At 31.4% G+C, this 18,810-nt stretch overlaps 2 protein-coding genes and 1 long non-coding RNA gene across 3 annotated transcripts in view; 1 reads left to right on the forward strand and 2 right to left on the reverse strand.

The window, feature by feature from the left end:
- The first annotated feature begins 2,374 nt into the window (after positions 1–2,374).
- Positions 2,375–18,810, forward strand: part of LOC111640331 (lactoperoxidase-like) — a 35,139-nt gene continuing 18,703 nt past the window's right edge. Inside the window, exons 1-9 of the mRNA XM_023386343.1 lie at positions 2,375–2,394; positions 2,599–2,628; positions 2,710–2,797; positions 3,395–3,492; positions 13,111–13,232; positions 13,422–13,535; positions 17,106–17,232; positions 17,342–17,511; positions 18,598–18,768. Coding sequence (XP_023242111.1) covers positions 3,395–3,492; positions 13,111–13,232; positions 13,422–13,535; positions 17,106–17,232; positions 17,342–17,511; positions 18,598–18,768 — 802 coding nt within the window. The 5' untranslated portion in view covers positions 2,375–2,394; positions 2,599–2,628; positions 2,710–2,797. The remainder of the gene's footprint in view (positions 2,395–2,598; positions 2,629–2,709; positions 2,798–3,394; positions 3,493–13,110; positions 13,233–13,421; positions 13,536–17,105; positions 17,233–17,341; positions 17,512–18,597; positions 18,769–18,810) is intronic.
- Positions 9,738–11,012, reverse strand: LOC111640329. The gene is made up of 3 exons (XR_002759254.1): positions 10,206–11,012; positions 10,055–10,137; positions 9,738–9,979 (listed from the first exon to the last, which is right to left on the reverse strand). It is a non-coding gene; the product is annotated as an uncharacterized LOC111640329 (long non-coding RNA).
- On the reverse strand, positions 11,023–12,395 carry LOC111640328 (ARS-binding factor 2, mitochondrial-like). Its single transcript, XM_023386342.1, is given in 2 exon segments — positions 11,023–11,138; positions 11,232–12,395. A coding segment is annotated over 1 exon segment (828 nt). The 5' UTR covers positions 12,249–12,395; the 3' UTR covers positions 11,023–11,138; positions 11,232–11,420.

An 18,810-nucleotide genomic window follows, 5' to 3' on the forward strand; every position in this document is an offset into this window, starting at 1 on the left:
TAGAGAGGTTGAGGCGCACGTTTTAAACGTGTAAACGTGTACGTGTGACGTTCTGCTCCGCTTTCCCGTAAGCCTAAAAGTTTGATAATGGTGTTTGGATAGTCGGTGGAATTACGCTCGACATTCCAAACACCATCGTCAAACTTTTAGGCTTACGGGAATGCGGCGCAGAACGTCACACGTACACGTTTACACGTTTAAAACGTGCGCCTCAACCTCTCTAATAATTTAATCAAATAAATCGTAAAAATACAAAAATTTAGTACAATTTTATTTAAAATTATGTTTACATTTTTTAAACAATATTTCGAGTGAAAAAATAAATTTCTAATTTAAGTGAACATTCGGTATTGTTTGCTCACTGGCATTTCCCTTGCTGAGAGCTAAGGGCGATGGCTACAAGATGACGTTTCGAAATACCACATGATCAAAGGGATTGATTCCTAAGTGAAACTACTTGTTGCTTATACCAATGGTATTCAAACATTTTAACAGTGCGACCCCAAGGTAATTTTTCAAGGTATTTTTTTAAAGTTATACTACTACAATATTTTTTCCATAACTGGAATTATTTATATATTAAAAGGAGAATACTTTAATATCTACTGTTATCATTAGGCCTATACGGGCATCCAATATTATCAAAATTATGATCATCGGCTTTCGCTAACGTTATTAAATTATAAATTTCGGCCGTTTCGATGAACGTTTCCATAATATGTTTTCATAGATCACAAATATGATGTAACATTTGTTTAATCCTAAAATAGAAAGTCGAAGTGGAAAAATTCAATTTTTCAGTTAGACGAATACTGGAATTTCTTAAACGAAACCTGCATACTCACACTACAAAATGTCGAGATGTCGGCTTCAATCTGTTATTGAAAAAATTTGAAAAAACTGTACACATATAAATTCCCACTGTCCATCCGTCTGCCCATCTTTCCTTAATCTCGAGAACGGAGTTAGATAGATGAAAGACAAGTCCAGATATGGAAAGATTAGAGGTAGGAGGCCCTGATTAATTATATACGAACTTCGATGCAAATCGGAAGTTCCATTATTTCATTAAAAAATTTTCCCCTGAAAGCAATTAATAGATGACCATCACGACTCTGTTGTTAAAGGAAAAGTATAATGTATTACTTATGAAAGTGGAGAGCATATATTTTAAATTAAATAAATAATTCGTGTTTCGATTCTCACGATAGGTCACGTTTTTCACTCCACCGAACGAACTCGAGAACGAGCGATACGCTGGTCTCGAATAAAGAATCGTATGAACGATTTTACACTTTCGGCAGAGCTCGCGAGTGACAATTTGTTTGGTTATTATATATAGGCTACATGTATGTTGTAAGTTAATATAAAGGAAGAATTACATTGAAATTAACAGAAATAGACTGTTGACTTTCGAAAATTACGTCTTCTTTTCTAAACAGTTAGGACGAGATTCCCATCCCGTTTCCCGTGGCTAAATATGTTCGGTTCGTTTCGTTCGGTACGAGTACGAGTCTCTATTCTCGTATTCGAATACCTGTATAATGCAAACGATTCCAGATAATCTCGAAACGGATGCGTATCGCATGATTTGTGGTGCGCGTGTTCGTTCTATACGTTGCAAAACGAGTTTGCTAAAAATCCTAATATTATATAGCCTATACTGCATATATTTGATGATTTCTTGTATAGGCTACACCTTCTTAAAGAAAGTCGACGTGTTTACATTTTGCTATTTGTAATACTTAAATACAGTATATGCAAAATATCCAAAAATGTGTCTGAAGTTTCCACGCTTCTGAATTTTTCGAGATCATATTCCATTATTTTTTAAATCTACAAATATTTTTAATATACTTTTGGTACGATCATAATTAATTTGCTCTTTTAATTTTCTTTAATTTTAATCTTTTAATGTATATTAAGCCAATGTTTTAGTTAATTTCTTACGGGTGATTTTTTCCTTTTTAATATTTTATATTTTTAGTAAAAAATAGAGTTATATCAATAAAATATTCGGTAGCAAATAACACTTCTAAACTTATTCTATACCTTTATAATTGAGAAAGTTTGAAATAATTATAGTAATTAGAAGAAGAAGGTTTAAGATTAAACTACTGTATTATTAATGTAAAAAACTCCTATTAATTATTTATTTGTAAAAGCAATAAAATTATGCAGGGGTTATTTTTGTCTATTAATATTATACTTAAATTAAATTTAGCATTAAAATTAGTTAATGTATGTTACAGTATTTCATGTAATTTTATTAAATCGTACAAATTGAATTAAAACACACTCGCATCATTTAATTTTGTTTCATTTCGCTTCTATAAATAAATAAAATAACGAAAATATTTCAAAATTAATCGAATCTTTGATGTGCTGACGTCGGTAAAAATTTTTTCTAAAAATTATTTTGAAAAGTATCAAAATTATTCGATACAGTTCAATAATTTAAATATTAAACCGAAAGAAATAAGGGATTTTGATTAATTTTATAAGGGATTAACATTATGATAAAATAAATTATTTTAAATAGATTTAATATAAACAGATGCTCTATAAATTAATACGTTTTTATTTAATTTTAAATAGAAAAAAAAAGTAAATGAAAAATGATACAAGGTGACGAACATTTTAATCAATTCATCATGTGACTTTCCGGTTGCGATAAGTTTTTTTTTTTTTTTTTACTTTTTTAACTAGCTCTGAAGGACAGACCCCCAGGCTAAGACATACGATCCTTCATCTACGATGAGAAATTCTTTCCTACAGTGAGAACAACAGTAACCAGGTAAGAAAATTATTATCGTTAAACTTTAAACCGAAAATTTTTAAACCATATTTAATTTTGGCAAAATGAGGAAACACCGCACGACCGAATTTTCTCGGCCAACACAAGATACAGAACGTCGTCTTCCTCAATTACCTTGATAAAATATCATAAATTCGGTAACATTAAACGAAACTTTTTAATGTCGTAGCTTTTAAAATATCATTTCCACATGTATTGATATTACAATAATATTAGCTAGAATTCTTTTAAAAATTATATTTAAAAGACTTGTAGATGATACTTCCTGTAACGTTAAAATACGAATAACAATAAAAAAAACGACGTTGTATATACGTAGAGACTAAATAAATATAATGTAGAAAAATTTAACTAATAATTACTATTGAATTCTAAACGGCTGAAGAATATAATTTTATGTAAGCGAATATTTCCGAGGTTACCTTTCTAGAATACTAATTGCACGCAGATGGCCTAGATCGCTGCCATTTGATAAAGTTAAATCCTTTAATTATATTATAAAAATGGCGATTTTTACTGTGACTTTTAGTATTTAAGACTGATTAACGAGTTTTAAACTTTCTTAAATTTTCTTAGATGGACGAGAATAGTCGTTTGTTACCTTCGTCTTCTGCTAGACGAGATCGTGAACCTTTAGCGAGACGGAGAAAGCTGGCTTATAATTTGACATTAATGTATGTTTCTTATTTATTTTTTATAATTAACAAATAATAATCATTTTAAATAAATTTATCGTGTTAAATAAATCGTAGCTAAGCTATAGTATATATTTAAACATGTTTACTTTATTCGCACTTATGAAAGAAGTTTGGTTTAAAAGTTTATAGTTATTATTTCCATTATTTAATATTATATAGATCAAATTATTGCGTGTCTGTAGATGATTTTACTCACAAATAAATAATTTATAATTTTAAAAAATATAATTAATATCTTTGTTTATACGACAAAATTAAATTTAGTTAATATTGCAATAATTCAAAGCATTATAATATAAAATTTCTCCGCATGGCAATTGATTAAAATAATTCAAATATGTTCCTCTTCCTCACGTTTATTTAAAAACCCGGCAAATCTTGTTATTCCATTACAAATATTAAAATGATAACAAAACTCAAGCTTGTTAGACTCACGATAAAAAAAATCTGAATTATATTTATAGTTATTTAGAAAATAATAGTTTTTGAATAATCTGCAAAAGACATACTTGCTTTAGAAATTTTTGATAATTTTTTAAAACAAGATAATAGGATGAACAACCCCGTGCAGCTTTTTGTTTAATTCGACATTTGTAATTCTCTCAATCACAGTAAGATGTTTGAACTTTTGCGTGTTGAGGTGAATCATTAAAAGCGAATAGCATCAATAAAAAGGAAATTTAGTAATGTTATTCTGTTTTAGTATGTCTCAGTATTATATTAATTGCATTTTTAATCATATTTTTGATGTATAGAATTTTTCTTTTCAAACATTATACATATATAAGCCTACATGCAGTAATTCCGGAATATAATATAGTTACTGCTTATATATATACATGTAAGTAATAACTATAGTTTTATATTCCTGAATATTCCTTTTAAAAAGGGATATCCCTATATTCCTTTTATTTTAACGCAGTAGAATTAACTACTGCGTTAAAGTAAAAGTAATTCAGAATATAAAACTATTCTCCCTTAAAAATTCTCCTTAAAATTAGTATTGTGAGTAAAGAACTTTTTCACTGCTTTTTTTNTGATTTTTGCATGATAAAATTTTTGCAATATGAATATGCCAAATATGTAATCTTAAGAAATAAAAAGTTATTTGAATTGACGTTGTTAGTATTTTATAGCTACCTATCTTTAAAATTTGATATAAGTAATGAAAATCATTAAGATAAAAGATCCGTTAAAGATCCGCTAAAAAGTAACGGATACGAATACGGATACGGCTCTTTTTCCCCCACGGATACGGATATCCGGCACATCACTAAATTACGTATCCAGGCAAAAACGCCCGAAATGCGCACCACGCGTGTTAAAAGTTTCAGCAATACACGCTAAAATTTGTAGTTTGAAATGATTACGTATTTTATTTTAGGTGGAAGGGGTTAAACATTATATTTACACAATTTTTCGAAAGATTAAAATTTAACATCGTTAAATTAATAAATTCAGCATTTGAATTCGGCCAAATTGAATAAAAAATTATTATAAAGGATTTTCGAAATTTGAAAAAAAAAAGATGTATCCACGGCAAGGCAAAACGTCTTTGTCCGTTGGACTTAAAAAAATGTCAATCGGACAGTTCGAGTTTAAAACGTTTGAGTTTCGCGCGCTCGTCTGTAATTGGACGATGGAACGACATTCCAATGAAAATTTCACGTATGCAAAAAAAGATTCGCCGCCCCGATAGAAGAAATGGATCACGGTATGTCGATGGGTCAATTAGGTGTCGATAGATAGACGAGGATTCGAGGATATGCAATAAACTTTGTTTTCGGATCGGACGATCCGTTCCGGAGATATCATGTTCTAGAACTTCAGAAATTTACCTAAAACTTCACTTTGTTTAGGGTAAGAAACTTTTTGCGCCATTGACATTTTATAAGAATCGGTGTCGGGTTCACTGAATCGTCATCCAGAAAAAGTTGGGTTCTATCGGATTACCACTTTAAACGTGATATACAAAGAAATTTTGAAATTCATTGTGTAGTCGGTGTAGGGAAGCGTAAATATGTATATTTCGCTCCAGGCCACGAGTAACTTCTGAAAGATAAATTTCAATTTTTAGTTCTGAATTGACTTTCTATTTAATGCGTTAACCTGCGATATCCGCTGGTGTTTAATACACTCCGGGATGTTAAACACGATCGATTTAATTTATAGCTGTGTTAGAAATTAAATATTCTTCCGTACATAAATGAAGTTTAATTCGATCCGTTATTTGATCCGCAAGTCGTATCGACGAAAATAAAAAAAAAATATCCATCGAGTCACTTACTTCCGGTTCGACCGGTTTAACTCCGTACGTCGGAACCATCGAAATTAATTCGAAATTCTCGGTTCCGCTTCCGATTAATTTATTAAATCGTCTGTTTTGTCGTTAAAAATTACGAGAATCGTTCTAAAAATCCGTAAATTCGGTAAAGAACGGTGACGAAAATCATCCATCGATTTCTATAAAGTGATCAACTTATTATAATCGTCATGGGTTATCCTTCCCAACCAATTTAAAGCGTAACCGAAGAATATAAGGGTAACATTTTTCGTTATTTCGTTTTAAGAATGGCCAAAGAGTATTAAACCGCGTGAATATAATCGTACGATTGTGACGTCATACCATCAGATAAAAAATCTAGGCTATATAAATGCGGTTAATTGACATCTGGTTATTTATAAAAACGTCCGACGACGTCGACCATACGAAAAAAAAAACTTTATATAAAAATATTGACTGAGGACCTTTTTTCATCTCCACCAAAATATTTTTAATTGTTTCTAAAATAATTAGTTGTTAAATTGATCCGATAATTATTTCGAATTGTTTAAATTATTCATAGTTTCGAATTAAACACGAGCAAAACAATTACGCGTAGAATACAATCGAATGGCGTTAGTATATTTTATCGTCGTAATAATTTCAATAGGACAATTAAAAGACAATTCGATAATAGCCTACTTTATGTTGTCGATACAATACAAAGGTTACTTTTTGTATTGTAAATACGCAATCGTCGTGTTTGTGTGTTATATTTATACCATTAACATTTATTAAGTAACTTAGGTAAAAGTAATTGTTTTTGTTTACTGAATTATATATATACTGTATACAGGTTTTTTTCATAACGTACAGTACGTACGATGCCCTTTATAGTCTGCGGACGTGTTGGGATGGATTAAAGTACTGTAATTTTTTTCTTGTATTTTTAAAGTTATTCGTCTTTCGATGTTTTTTCCTCCATTCATTCTTGTTTTATTTTCTTTTTATTAGAACAAATGCTCGACAATCTTATTTTCTATCAAATATTTTCCTCTGTATAAATTAATACCAAACACTTTTTGAAGTATGTCCTTTTCCTCTATTCCCTAGGCTGTCCCTTCGGACTAGACCAGAGGTCACCAAACTACGGCCCGCGATATCAGTTCGTCCGGCCTGCCGCCGCACTGTGCCACGAATGAGTTAAAATATAATTATATTTATATGAAAATATCATAAATGTAGATGAAGTTACACTTATTTTAATTTTTTCTACATAGTAAGTAAAAATGCCAAAATTGGTTCAGTTTTGATTTTTGAATTTGACAATGATATAAATTTTAGGAAAATCAGTAAAATGAAAAATTCGGCGGCTTTTTGCGACTTTGGATATCAGAGCGCTTTTTGTGTGAATACTGTACCTGCAATGAAGTTTCTGAGTAGTGATTACAACCATCGTGTTTGTGCATTGGTAAATGAATATGTTGGTTTCTTTATTTTTGTGTATTCAGTATACTATAATAAAATGGTTATGCGGCCCGCTCGTCATTCTCTCAGTTATCTGTCCCGCTGTGAAAAAAAATGCTGACCCCTGGACTAGACGATCCGACGACTTCTTGCTTTACAGCCAATATTTTATAAAAGTTAATGGATTAAACTATATCCTAACAATACGACCGAAAGCAAGTCACACGTTTAAAGCCATCGACATGTATGTTGTCCGGGAAGTAGCAAATTGGTTTGAAGTTATGCATTGTACAGTACATACACAAATGAAAGATTAATTTACAGATGATTAAATTATAAATGGAAAATACTTCTGATGACGGTAAAATGGCAGAATATTTTGAAAGAGAATGTAAAGAAAATGGATCGAATGAATAATCGGATCCCTTAATAGACTAAAGTTATTTGGTATCGACGATTGTAAATTCTATTTTTCAAAGTTTCGGATAGAAGTAAGGTGTTACTTATTTTTGTTGGGCAGTGGATAACGTGCAAGGAGTTAGAATATACTACATAGACGCCATGTTTGAGGGAAATTGAATATATGTTTGCAGTTTTCCTTTTAGTCAAAGGAGCATGGCATTTTTGCTGTGTAAAGGCAACAAGCTAAAATATTCCAACTCGTTTTGTAAAAGTGATAATACCCGTCGTTGCCACCAAGAGCGCCGTAACCACGGTCACAGCCACTCGATGTAATATATTCTAGCTCGTCTAAAAGACTGATGACACGACAATGATGAAAATACACGAATTCCGGCGCGAATGTGTGGACGCGCCTTATACGGATTGTTCTAAAAGTTACTGTGTTATAATGTAATTTTCTTTTTTGTTTTTAGATATTTTTAGATTTACGTAATTTTTTCGTATACAATTGTCGCGGTCAAATCTCGCCGTACAGATACTTTCCTACAATACGATTAGAGAGAAAAGAAATCAATCAGTTTCGATGCCGGGATCATGTGATATGTTATGCAAATATCTTGTTCCTCTGTTTTTGCTTGACCGGACGACTTATTAATAGTTCGAAATTTATAAACAGAGATTTAAAATCAACAAAAAAGAATATGTAAAAAAATTAAAAACCTCCAACACCTCTGATGCATTTTGCTGCCATTAATTTGCAGCACACTTTCTAGAATTTATGAACACAGTTTTTATATAAGGTAAAGATGCCTATTATGAGATAGGCGCCAAATATGAGATACCAAGGTTTTGGCCAAACTATTAACGGCAACTATTTGGCTCTAGTGTTTTCCGAAGCGTCCTGGCAATAGCTCCAAACGTGTGTCAGTGCACGCTGGCCAGAGGTGCTGTTANCGAACGGTCTAATTTATCAAATTGATTTAAGAATAAGTATAAATTTTTAACGTCTACTTCTTTTTAAATTAAATTATGTTGTTTTTATAAAAATGAACACGGTTATAATTTTTTTTATATGAAAATAATAGCCAACATTATTATTAAGAAACACCTAAATCTTAATTATGCAGTATTTTAATTTAAAATATAAAACATTTTATATGCGTATACTGTGTATATTAATTTTATTAAATAAGTCTTTTCCTAATTATAAATTTTCATGCTTTAACAATTTTTTAGAATACGAAAAAGATTAAAATGGCTGCTTCTGCGCAATACGTGCCAGAACGTTAGCGTTAGATTCAAATAGACCAATCATATACAGTATCAGAATACTGTAATTAGTATACTGACGTGTGATTGGATGTTTCAAAAATTTCTGAATAGTCTACAAAACGTTTTGAACAATATTGTATTATTATTATGTATAATATTATGTACAGTAAAGTACGCTATTATAGTAGAGAGGTTGAGGCGCACGTTTTAAACGTGTAAACGTGTACGTGTGACGTTCGGCGCCGCTTTCCCGTAAGCCTAAAAGTTTGACAATGGTGTTTGGATAGTCGGTGGAATCACGCTCGACATTCCAAACACCATCGTCAAACTCGTGTTTCTCAAAAGAAACGTGCCATAGGCGATTGTACGGAGAAACATGTAGGCAAAGTATCCGGGATACAATCGTGTAAAGTTAACATGTCCTGCTAGTTTGTAATAGCATACAGGTCAGAACTGACAATTAATAATTAGTTTAACAGTCACAAGGAAAGAAGATATGCTGGTGAAGGGCAAGATAATTTTACAAAATTTTCTTGCGGTATTTCGTTCGGAGTTGTAAAATGTGAATGAATTATTAATTTTACTTGCATTTCATTCGTTGGTATTATTAGGCTTTTTTGTTTCTCAAGCATTATAAAATACAATTAATCGAACACTAGGCATCCTTTCATCCTTTTATTTGTTTTTTAGTCAACTAAAAGAACAAATAAAAGGATGAAAGGATGCCTAGTGTTCGATTAATTGCACTTCATAGTGCTTAAGAAACAAAAACGTACAACGACACGGTTTCAAATTGGCAAAAAATTTATTAGGCTTATCATCGGTTAACGAGATGCAAAATTTAATACTCGTCCATGGTGAAAGTAAGTACGTACATTATTTCTCTTTTCTGCTTTCCTCATTTGAAATAATCTCTTGTTTACAATTTAAAGATGCTCAAAACGATGACCTTTCGCAAACAAGCCGTGAACAGTCGGTGATAAAACGAAGAAACTGAAGCTCCAACTACTTTGGGTGTTATTTCTTGGCAGATATTTCACTGGCTAACTGGTGGTTATCCTGTAACAAAATATGAACGTTTCCAATGACTATTGCAGTTATTGTAACTGTAATCCTCATGTTCTACTACTTTACTGGTTGTGAAAGAACAGTTTATGCAAATAAGTAAATCCATGCAATCGTGGTTAGTAAAAAAATCGGTAATGTTCGTGTTCTTGCTATCATATTAAAAAGAACAAGTTCAGTCAGATTAGTTATATACTGGTAACTATGCAGCTGAGCCTACCTTAGTTGAAAGTGATTCGACCACACGTATGAATTTTGTGTAATTAATTTCCGTATGACAGTATTGGAGATTCGAAATTGTTGAAAAATAAGGAAAATATTTTTCTAAACATTTTCATGATCTGTTGTTTTTTTTTTGGTGCAACACTAGTCGTTTTTTTCTCTTGAGTGCCCTCTTGTTTTTCCCCCGCCCTTTTTTTGTTTTTTTTTTGTTTTTTTTTGTTCTTCAGACATGGACGAACTGTGTGAAGTTCTAGTGTTAATATATGTTCCTTTTGTAAATTAAAAGTTTTATTAATTATCATAGTGTGAAATAGTTGTTCAGTTTCAACAGAAATGATTCATCATATAACCAGTACACTATACACTTTATATATCATTTGGGGATTTACTGTATATTAGCGGATTAGCAGGGGTTTACTGTATATTAACTACACTGAAGAGCATCCAATTCCAACTGCAAAGATACGAATTTAAGGATTACCAATATGGCAGCGATTGGCTTCAGCTGATTCTTTGCAACGAGACATTAAAGCTCCCTCAATGACTATTATATGCCCACTGCTCTATATAGTCTATATGTGAGAGTCCTATGGAGAATTCGGACGAATGCTCTACCGAGCAAGGATTAGATTAATGGCAACTCCAAAAAAGAGTAATTTAATTACAATAGATGAGTGACCCAAACTGCTCTACTGATCATTCGAACAGGAAGATGTAAGAAGAGCATTCTACTAATATCCTGAAGTAGCCAGTCGAATTAGGCCATGCAAGAACGTGTCACATGACCTCATTTTACGTCTTGCAGTCATGTGACCTCCGTGACGTTTCCCGAGAACATTCTCCTGGTGGATGCTTCGTTTTTTTTCGCCGAATAGTGGAGGCATTACGCGATACGGCAATGACGTCACGTTTCCTAGCACACGATTCACCTCTGCAAACGTATAATAACAATATAATCTGTATTTGTATAAAATTTAAATATATAAAATACTTTTAAAAAACAGCATATTAAAGCTATACGAACAAGGCATAATTCCACCCGTTACAGAAGGATCCGACCCACCACGACATTCGAAGTAAGTGACTGGCCAAGGAACCCGGGTCTGGAGATACGAAAAATGTCTTTTCAGTGCCGGCGGGAGAAGAAAATAACTAGAATTGCTTTATTTTATTAATTCGGAAAGGATTTGACAATTTTGAAAGTTTTTTGCAATTATTGCAGAGTTGCGAATGGATTGGTATCGAATACAATTCTCAGAAACAACACAGTTAACAGATATTTATACTCGAGTATCCCATTTAGACTTTTATATTTGCCTCGTTCGTTGTCTTTGAACAGCAATTTAAACGGATCGAAATAGTTTATTTCACGACCGGACGAAACCATTTTTGGATCTAGATGAGTCATTCCTTTCTTCTGTTGATAGTATCGTTCTCTGTCTCTGCCGGCCATCTCTAGGTATTCCTCTTTCTCTTCTTTCTCCATACCCTTCCATTTTCTTCCTAATTTCTTAGCTACTTGCCAAACTTTCAACGTAAGATTTTTCTCTCTCTCGTACCGATACGTATTTTTATAAAAGAACATGAAAGCGGGTACATTTTTCTTCGGCAAATATGGCCTCGATTCGTATTTGAGCAATTTCGTAGGACTTGACGCCAAAGGATGAAGAGCATTTTTCTCCTTCCGATATCTAGTTCAGTCTTTTTCGGCCATACTTACGTAACGATTTTTTGTATCTTCGTCTAAATTTCTCCACTTTTTCCCCAAAATTTTGGCAACTTTTGTTATTTTCCATTTCTTTTCCGATCTCAGAGCGCCCTGGTGATCGCGGAAGTATAACAAAAATGAAGACACAGGTCTTTCTGGGAAGTTCGTTCGCTTCTTGATTTCTCTTAACTGTTTGCGACTAAACCTTTTAGGAATACGTCTGTAATTCGAATTCGCTGTCGAACTTCTGACGTACGACTGTTTAAAAGCCGAAAATCGAGGAAATTGGCACTCGCAATTTGCATACTTCCGATTTTTTCGACCAGGAACCATGCTACGGTTACGCGGTGCAAAGTTTTATTGTACAAAACAAAACAATACACTATTACTTACAACAAAAGAACACAGACGCTAATTGTTCGTAGGTTAACTCTGTTACGAGCAATTGTTGTTCGTAAAAAATCCAGCAACTAGTTGTTTAACTTTTCCGGCAACATTTAAAACGGTGTGGCGCCAATGTGTTATGATATTTTATTTTTTTTTAATTTCATATTTTTAATTATTATCCGAACAAAAGCACCCGAGATGTAAAGTAAATTGCGTCAAGTAAAACTTATGCCAATTTAGACGACTGTCAAAATTTTTCTTAGGAGTTTTTCTAAGGTAAAGATAAACTTGGCGCTCAGAAACGGTACCCACAAGATTTTTACCTGTATTATTGTTGTCTACAAATCGCTTCTAAGCGCCAAGCTTAGAAACGATTTGTAGACAACAATATCTTAATATATAAAAATCTTAATATACTGTATATATCAACAATATATAACGCTTATCTTTACCAAAGAAAAACTCCTAAGAATTTTGACAGTCGTCTAAATTGTCATAAGCTTTTACTTGACGCAATTTTTTTTTACATAGTTCAGATTTAGTTAGCATTTTTCATTATTTTTATTTCACTTTAATTCTACCTCTTATTTTAATTTAACTTAATTCTAGTTCTAAATAAAAAAAAAAATAATCATCAAATTTATATGAAATCACAATAAAATCATTACAAAATTGAATAAGATCTTTCTGAAGTGTAAAATTACAGAAGAAAACGAAAACAACAAAAATGTATTATTGCACGCATACTTGTTTTTAATATTTTTGTATTAATGTTACATTCACTAACACCAAATTTATCAAATTTTAGTTTCATCGTTGTCGGAATTCTTCTTAGTTTGGCTTGGTTAATATTTTCAAAACGAAGTTACAGTGATAACAGAGAAAGTACCTATCATTTATTACATACGGAAAAGGACATAAATTTAATTGGTAAGGAGAAAATTATTGATTTTTAATTTATCTAACATAATAAAAAATAATTAAACTTTTAAATTTATTTTTGGAATTTTATTCTAATTTTAATCAGCCAAACTATACGATTATAAATAAATATTTAAACTGTATGTTTATATAATTTGTTTTGATTTACTTATAATCGATTCATTTGTTAAATCTTAGCTCTATCAAACAAAGAAAATGATATTAAAGAAGAACAAATGAAAAAGGATTATTTTTACGGAAGAGATAAGCTAAACGAAAAATACGAACTGGAAGAAGAACTAACAAAGAAAGGTTAATTAAAAAAAAAATTTTTCTTAGAACATATTTTGAGATTTAAAATCGAAAATTGTATGCTATCTCTAACGGGACATTANTTTAAACAATATTTCGAGTGAAAAAATAAATTTCTAATTTAAGTGAACATTCGGTATTGTTTGCTCACTGGCATTTCCCTTGCTGAGAGCTAAGGGCGATGGCTACAAGATGACGTTTCGAAATACCACATGATCAAAGGGATTGATTCCTAAGTGAAACTACTTGTTGCTTATACCAATGGTATTCAAACATTTTAACAGTGCGACCCCAAGGTAATACCCGTCGTTGCTACCAAGAGCGCCGTAACCACGGTCACAGCCACTCGATGTAATATATTCTAGCTTGTCTAAAAGACTGATGACACGACAATGATGAAAATACACGAATTCCGGCGCGAATGTGTGGACGCGCCTTATACGGATTGTTCTAAAAGNGGGCGATGGCTACAAGATGACGTTTCGAAATACCACATGATCAAAGGGATTGATTCCTAAGTGAAACTACTTGTTGCTTATACCAATGGTATTCAAACATTTTAACAGTGCGACCCCAAGGTAATTTTTCAAGGTATTTTTTTAAAGTTATACTACTACAATATTTTTTCCATAACTGGAATTATTTATATATTAAAAGGAGAATACTTTAATATCTACTGTTATCATTAGGCCTATACGGGCATCCAATATTATCAAAATTATGATCATCGGCTTTCGCTAACGTTATTAAATTATAAATTTCGGCCGTTTCGATGAACGTTTCCATAATATGTTTTCATAGATCACAAATATGACGTAACATTTGTTTAATCCTAAAATAGAAAGTCGAAGTGGAAAAATTCAATTTTTCAGTTAGACGAATACTGGAATTTCTTAAACGAAACCTGCATACTCACACTACAAAATGTCGAGATGTCGGCTTCAATCTGTTATTGAAAAAATTTGAAAAAACTGTAGACGTATAAATTCCCACTGTCCATCCGTCTGTCCATCTTTCCTTAATCTCGAGAACGGAGTTAGATAGATGAAAGACAAGTCCAGATATGGAAAGATTAGAGGTAGGAGGCCCTGATTAATTATATACGAACTTCGATGCAAATCGGAAGTTCCATTATTTCATTTAAAAATTTTCCCCTGAAAGCAATTAATAGATGACCATCACGACTCTGTTGTTAAAGGAAAAGTATAATGTATTACTTATGAAAGTGGAGAGCATATATTTTAAATTAAATAAATAATTCGTGTTTCGATTCTCACGATAGGTCACGTTTTTCACTTCACCGAACGAACTCGAGAACGAACGATACGCTGGTCTCGAATAAAGAATCGTATGAACGATTTTACACTTTCGGCAGAGCTCGCGAGTGACAATTTGTTTGGTTATTATATATAGGCTACATGTATGTTGTAAGTTAATATAAAGGAAGAATTACATTGAAATTAACAGAAATAGACTGTTGACTTTCGAAAATTACGTCTTCTTTTCTAAACAGTTAGGACGAGATTCCCATCCCGTTTCCCGTGGCTAAATATGTTCGGTTCGTTTCGTTCGGTACGAGTACGAGTCTCTATTCTCGTATTCGAATACCTGTATAATGCAAACGATTCCAGATAATCTCGAAACGGATGCGTATCGCATGATTTGTGGTGCGCGTGTTCGTTCTATACGTTGCAAAACGAGTTTGCTAAAAATCCTAATATTATATAGCCTATACTGCATATATTTGATGATTTCTTGTATAGGCTACACCTTCTTAAAGAAAGTCGACGTGTTTACATTTTGCTATTTGTAATACTTAAATACAGTATATGCAAAATATCCAAAAATGTGTCTGAAGTTTCCACGCTTCTGAATTTTTCGAGATCATATTCCATTATTTTTTAAATCTACAAATATTTTTAATATACTTTTGGTACGATCATAATTAATTTGCTCTTTTAATTTTCTTTAATTTTAATCTTTTAATGTATATTAAGCCAATGTTTTAGTTAATTTCTTACGGGTGATTTTTTCCTTTTTAATATTTTATATTTTTAGTAAAAAATAGAGTTATATCAATAAAATATTCGGTAGCAAATAACACTTCTAAACTTATTCTATACCTTTATAATTGAGAAAGTTTGAAATAATTATAGTAATTAGAAGAAGAAGGTTTAAGATTAAACTACTGTATTATTAATGTAAAAAACTCCTATTAATTATTTATTTGTAAAAGCAATAAAATTATGCAGGGGTTATTTTTGTCTATTAATATTATACTTAAATTAAATTTAGCANGAAAAAGGATTATTTTTACGGAAGAGATAAGCTAAACGAAAAATACGAACTGGAAGAAGAACTAACAAAGAAAGGTTAATTAAAAAAAAAATTTTTCTTAGAACATATTTTGAGATTTAAAATCGAAAATTGTATGCTATCTCTAACGGGACATTAGATTTATCAATAAATAAATAAAATAAAAATATTTATGTACAATTAATAAATATTTAAATTTTTCGTTGTTCTTATCTGAAACAAACGTATTCCCGATACCAACTTACAATATCACTGAATATGTTATTACTGAAATTTGATATACGCGAACGTAGATATTACATATATTAATATAATTGTAATACATAATGCAGCCCCGTGGAGAGACAGTACGGGCCCCGGTAAAACCTCTGGGCTCCTAGATTTCCCTTGACCACATTGCTCCCTTTGCCCCATCCAAATAAGACCCGAAAATTCATTTATTTGGGGGATTTTTCCACATTCCCACCACCGCATATCACAGTGATATGACTTGGCAGAGAAACAAAAAAAGAAAGGCTCTCGAGCCCCCTGTAAGAATCCTTGCCGCACCTCTCGTCAAGGCTGCATACAGTGTATATGTATATTATTTCTTTAATTTAGACAAAAGTGGATTGCCAATTACATGTTGCCACGAAGATATACTCAGTAACAACAGCCTTTGTCATCCCGAATGTTATCCTATCAAAATACCAAAAGACGATAAATTTTATAGCCAATATAACGTAACCTGTATGGAATTTGTGAGAGCCAGTCCGGTAAAAACTCCATATTCTGGTAAATAATTTACATTTCGAATTTATTAAAATATAAAACAGAGATATATTCCTAAATTCCTATTTCAGTATATCGTCAACAATTAAATCAAATAACTTCTTACCTGGATGGATCGGCAATATACGGTTCCACCGATCAAGAACTTTCGAATTTGAGATCGTTTTATTCTGGTAAATATGACTGATAAAATAAATTATTATTATTATTTTTATTTTTTATAAAAAATTAATTTGTCAATTAATTTTTATGTAGGTCGTTTGAAAGTTAGCGATATTCATAAAACCCTGTAGTTTTTAAAATTATCAATTTAAATCTTATATAATAATATAAGATTTAAATTTATATTGAATTATTATTTAATATATTATTTTATATTAGATTCGTCCTCTGTTATTGTTTTAGAAGATAAAAAAAAGGTTAATTTACAAAACAATTGGACACTTTTTGACTGAATTTATACTCTTCACGCTATTTTATTAGATATTCGATTGAAAAACGGTTCTCCCGCTCATTTTCATCAAATATTTTTGAAAAGCACAGAGCGTGCCAGAGAAATAGCCAATTGTGCCGTTATTGCCGAAAATGCTCAAAAGAAACTAAAGAAAAGGTAATTTTAAACGCGTAAACTAGTTATTAAAGTAAAATTATCTCGATAACAACAATTACAATATGTTTACAAAATATAAACTAATGCAATATGTAATTTATTTATTTAGAGACGAAACTTCTGGGGTAAAATATGGCTGTATGCAAAATACATCAACTTACTGTAATAGTAAACAACCTTATCGCGAAATAGACGGAAGATGCAATAATTTGAAAAATCCAGATTGGGGTAGTTCATATTCGGCATTTATTCGATTATTAGATCCCGATTACAGCGACGGTAAGTATATATATTTATTCGTAAGTAAATATGGAATGATTCTGCAGGTATACCATAAGAATATGGGGAAAACAATTATTTTTAAAATGTAAGGATTATCTTATTCATCCGAGGATCTGAGGATCCAATTGTGAGTATATGTTTTGAAAAACATTGTTACGCATTCGGTAAAAGCAGTGTCGTAACTAGCCATTCCTGTGCCCTGTGCAAGAATTTGCGTTTAGGCCCCTTAATTAATTAGGTTTGGGAAAATAACAAAATAAATACATGCATTTTGGGCTCCCCTTCCAAGTGGGCCCTGTGCGGGTTGCACCTGATAGTTAAGGCACTGGGTAAAATATAAATAATTTCACAATAAATTAAATTAAATTAAATTGCGGTTCAAATTCCATCAGAAATTACAAAAACAAAGTTTGTTTGCAAGTATGAAAAAATATAGTAAAACAATTATTTAAAAAAATAAATAAAATGCATTACGTAATTAAAAGTAACGTAAACGCTTTGTTATGGATCGAGTTCCTCTCAAAATATATTTTTAAAACTAACAAAATATTATGACGAACTTATTATTTAACTATATTATTATATTATTTAATAAAATAATGATATAAATACTTTAATCTGATAAATTTACACTAGGATTTTTAATATGGGACTTCGTCCACTTGTTCAAAATTTCGCGACTATTCATGGATTCGGGGTGCCGCACCCCGAATCCATAAATAGTTTATATTTTTTTTTTCTTTTTCGTGACGTAAAAAGTGTCGTGACGATTTTAAGCTAGTTTTTCATGTGCATAGAGTAGACATATTTTTTAAATGTTTTTCAAAAATAAATCGCTTAGACGTATAAGTTAAATAATTTTTTTTTATTACATTGAAACTAGATTTATGTATGCAGGATATACTGTATACTGTATTTATAAATTTATTATATTGGTGTATTTATAAAGTGAAACAGTGTAAAGTGAAAAAGTAAGCCTGTTAAATAAGAAAAAAGATACACCTGCAGATCTTTCCGTTCATTTGACTATTGCGATTCCTTATTTTATTTATTTTCCCTCTTTTTAATATTAATATTCACTAGAAATCTCGGCACCGAGGAAGAGCCGAAGTGGTAAAGATTTGCCAAGCGCAAGATTGATTAGTAATTCTCTATATACGAGGAAATCTCAAGTTGAATCCAGATGCACGCTGATGACAATGTTATGGGGTTTATTTGTTGATCACGACATCACTAATACTGCCGTTAGTCAAGGTATTTTTAATATTGAATTCGATTAAATTTAAAAACGTTTAA

Source organism: Centruroides sculpturatus, unplaced genomic scaffold, assembly GCF_000671375.1.
Source record: "Centruroides sculpturatus isolate CEXI.00-Female unplaced genomic scaffold, Cexi_2.0 scaffold1313, whole genome shotgun sequence".
Classification (NCBI taxonomy): domain Eukaryota; kingdom Metazoa; phylum Arthropoda; class Arachnida; order Scorpiones; family Buthidae; genus Centruroides; species Centruroides sculpturatus.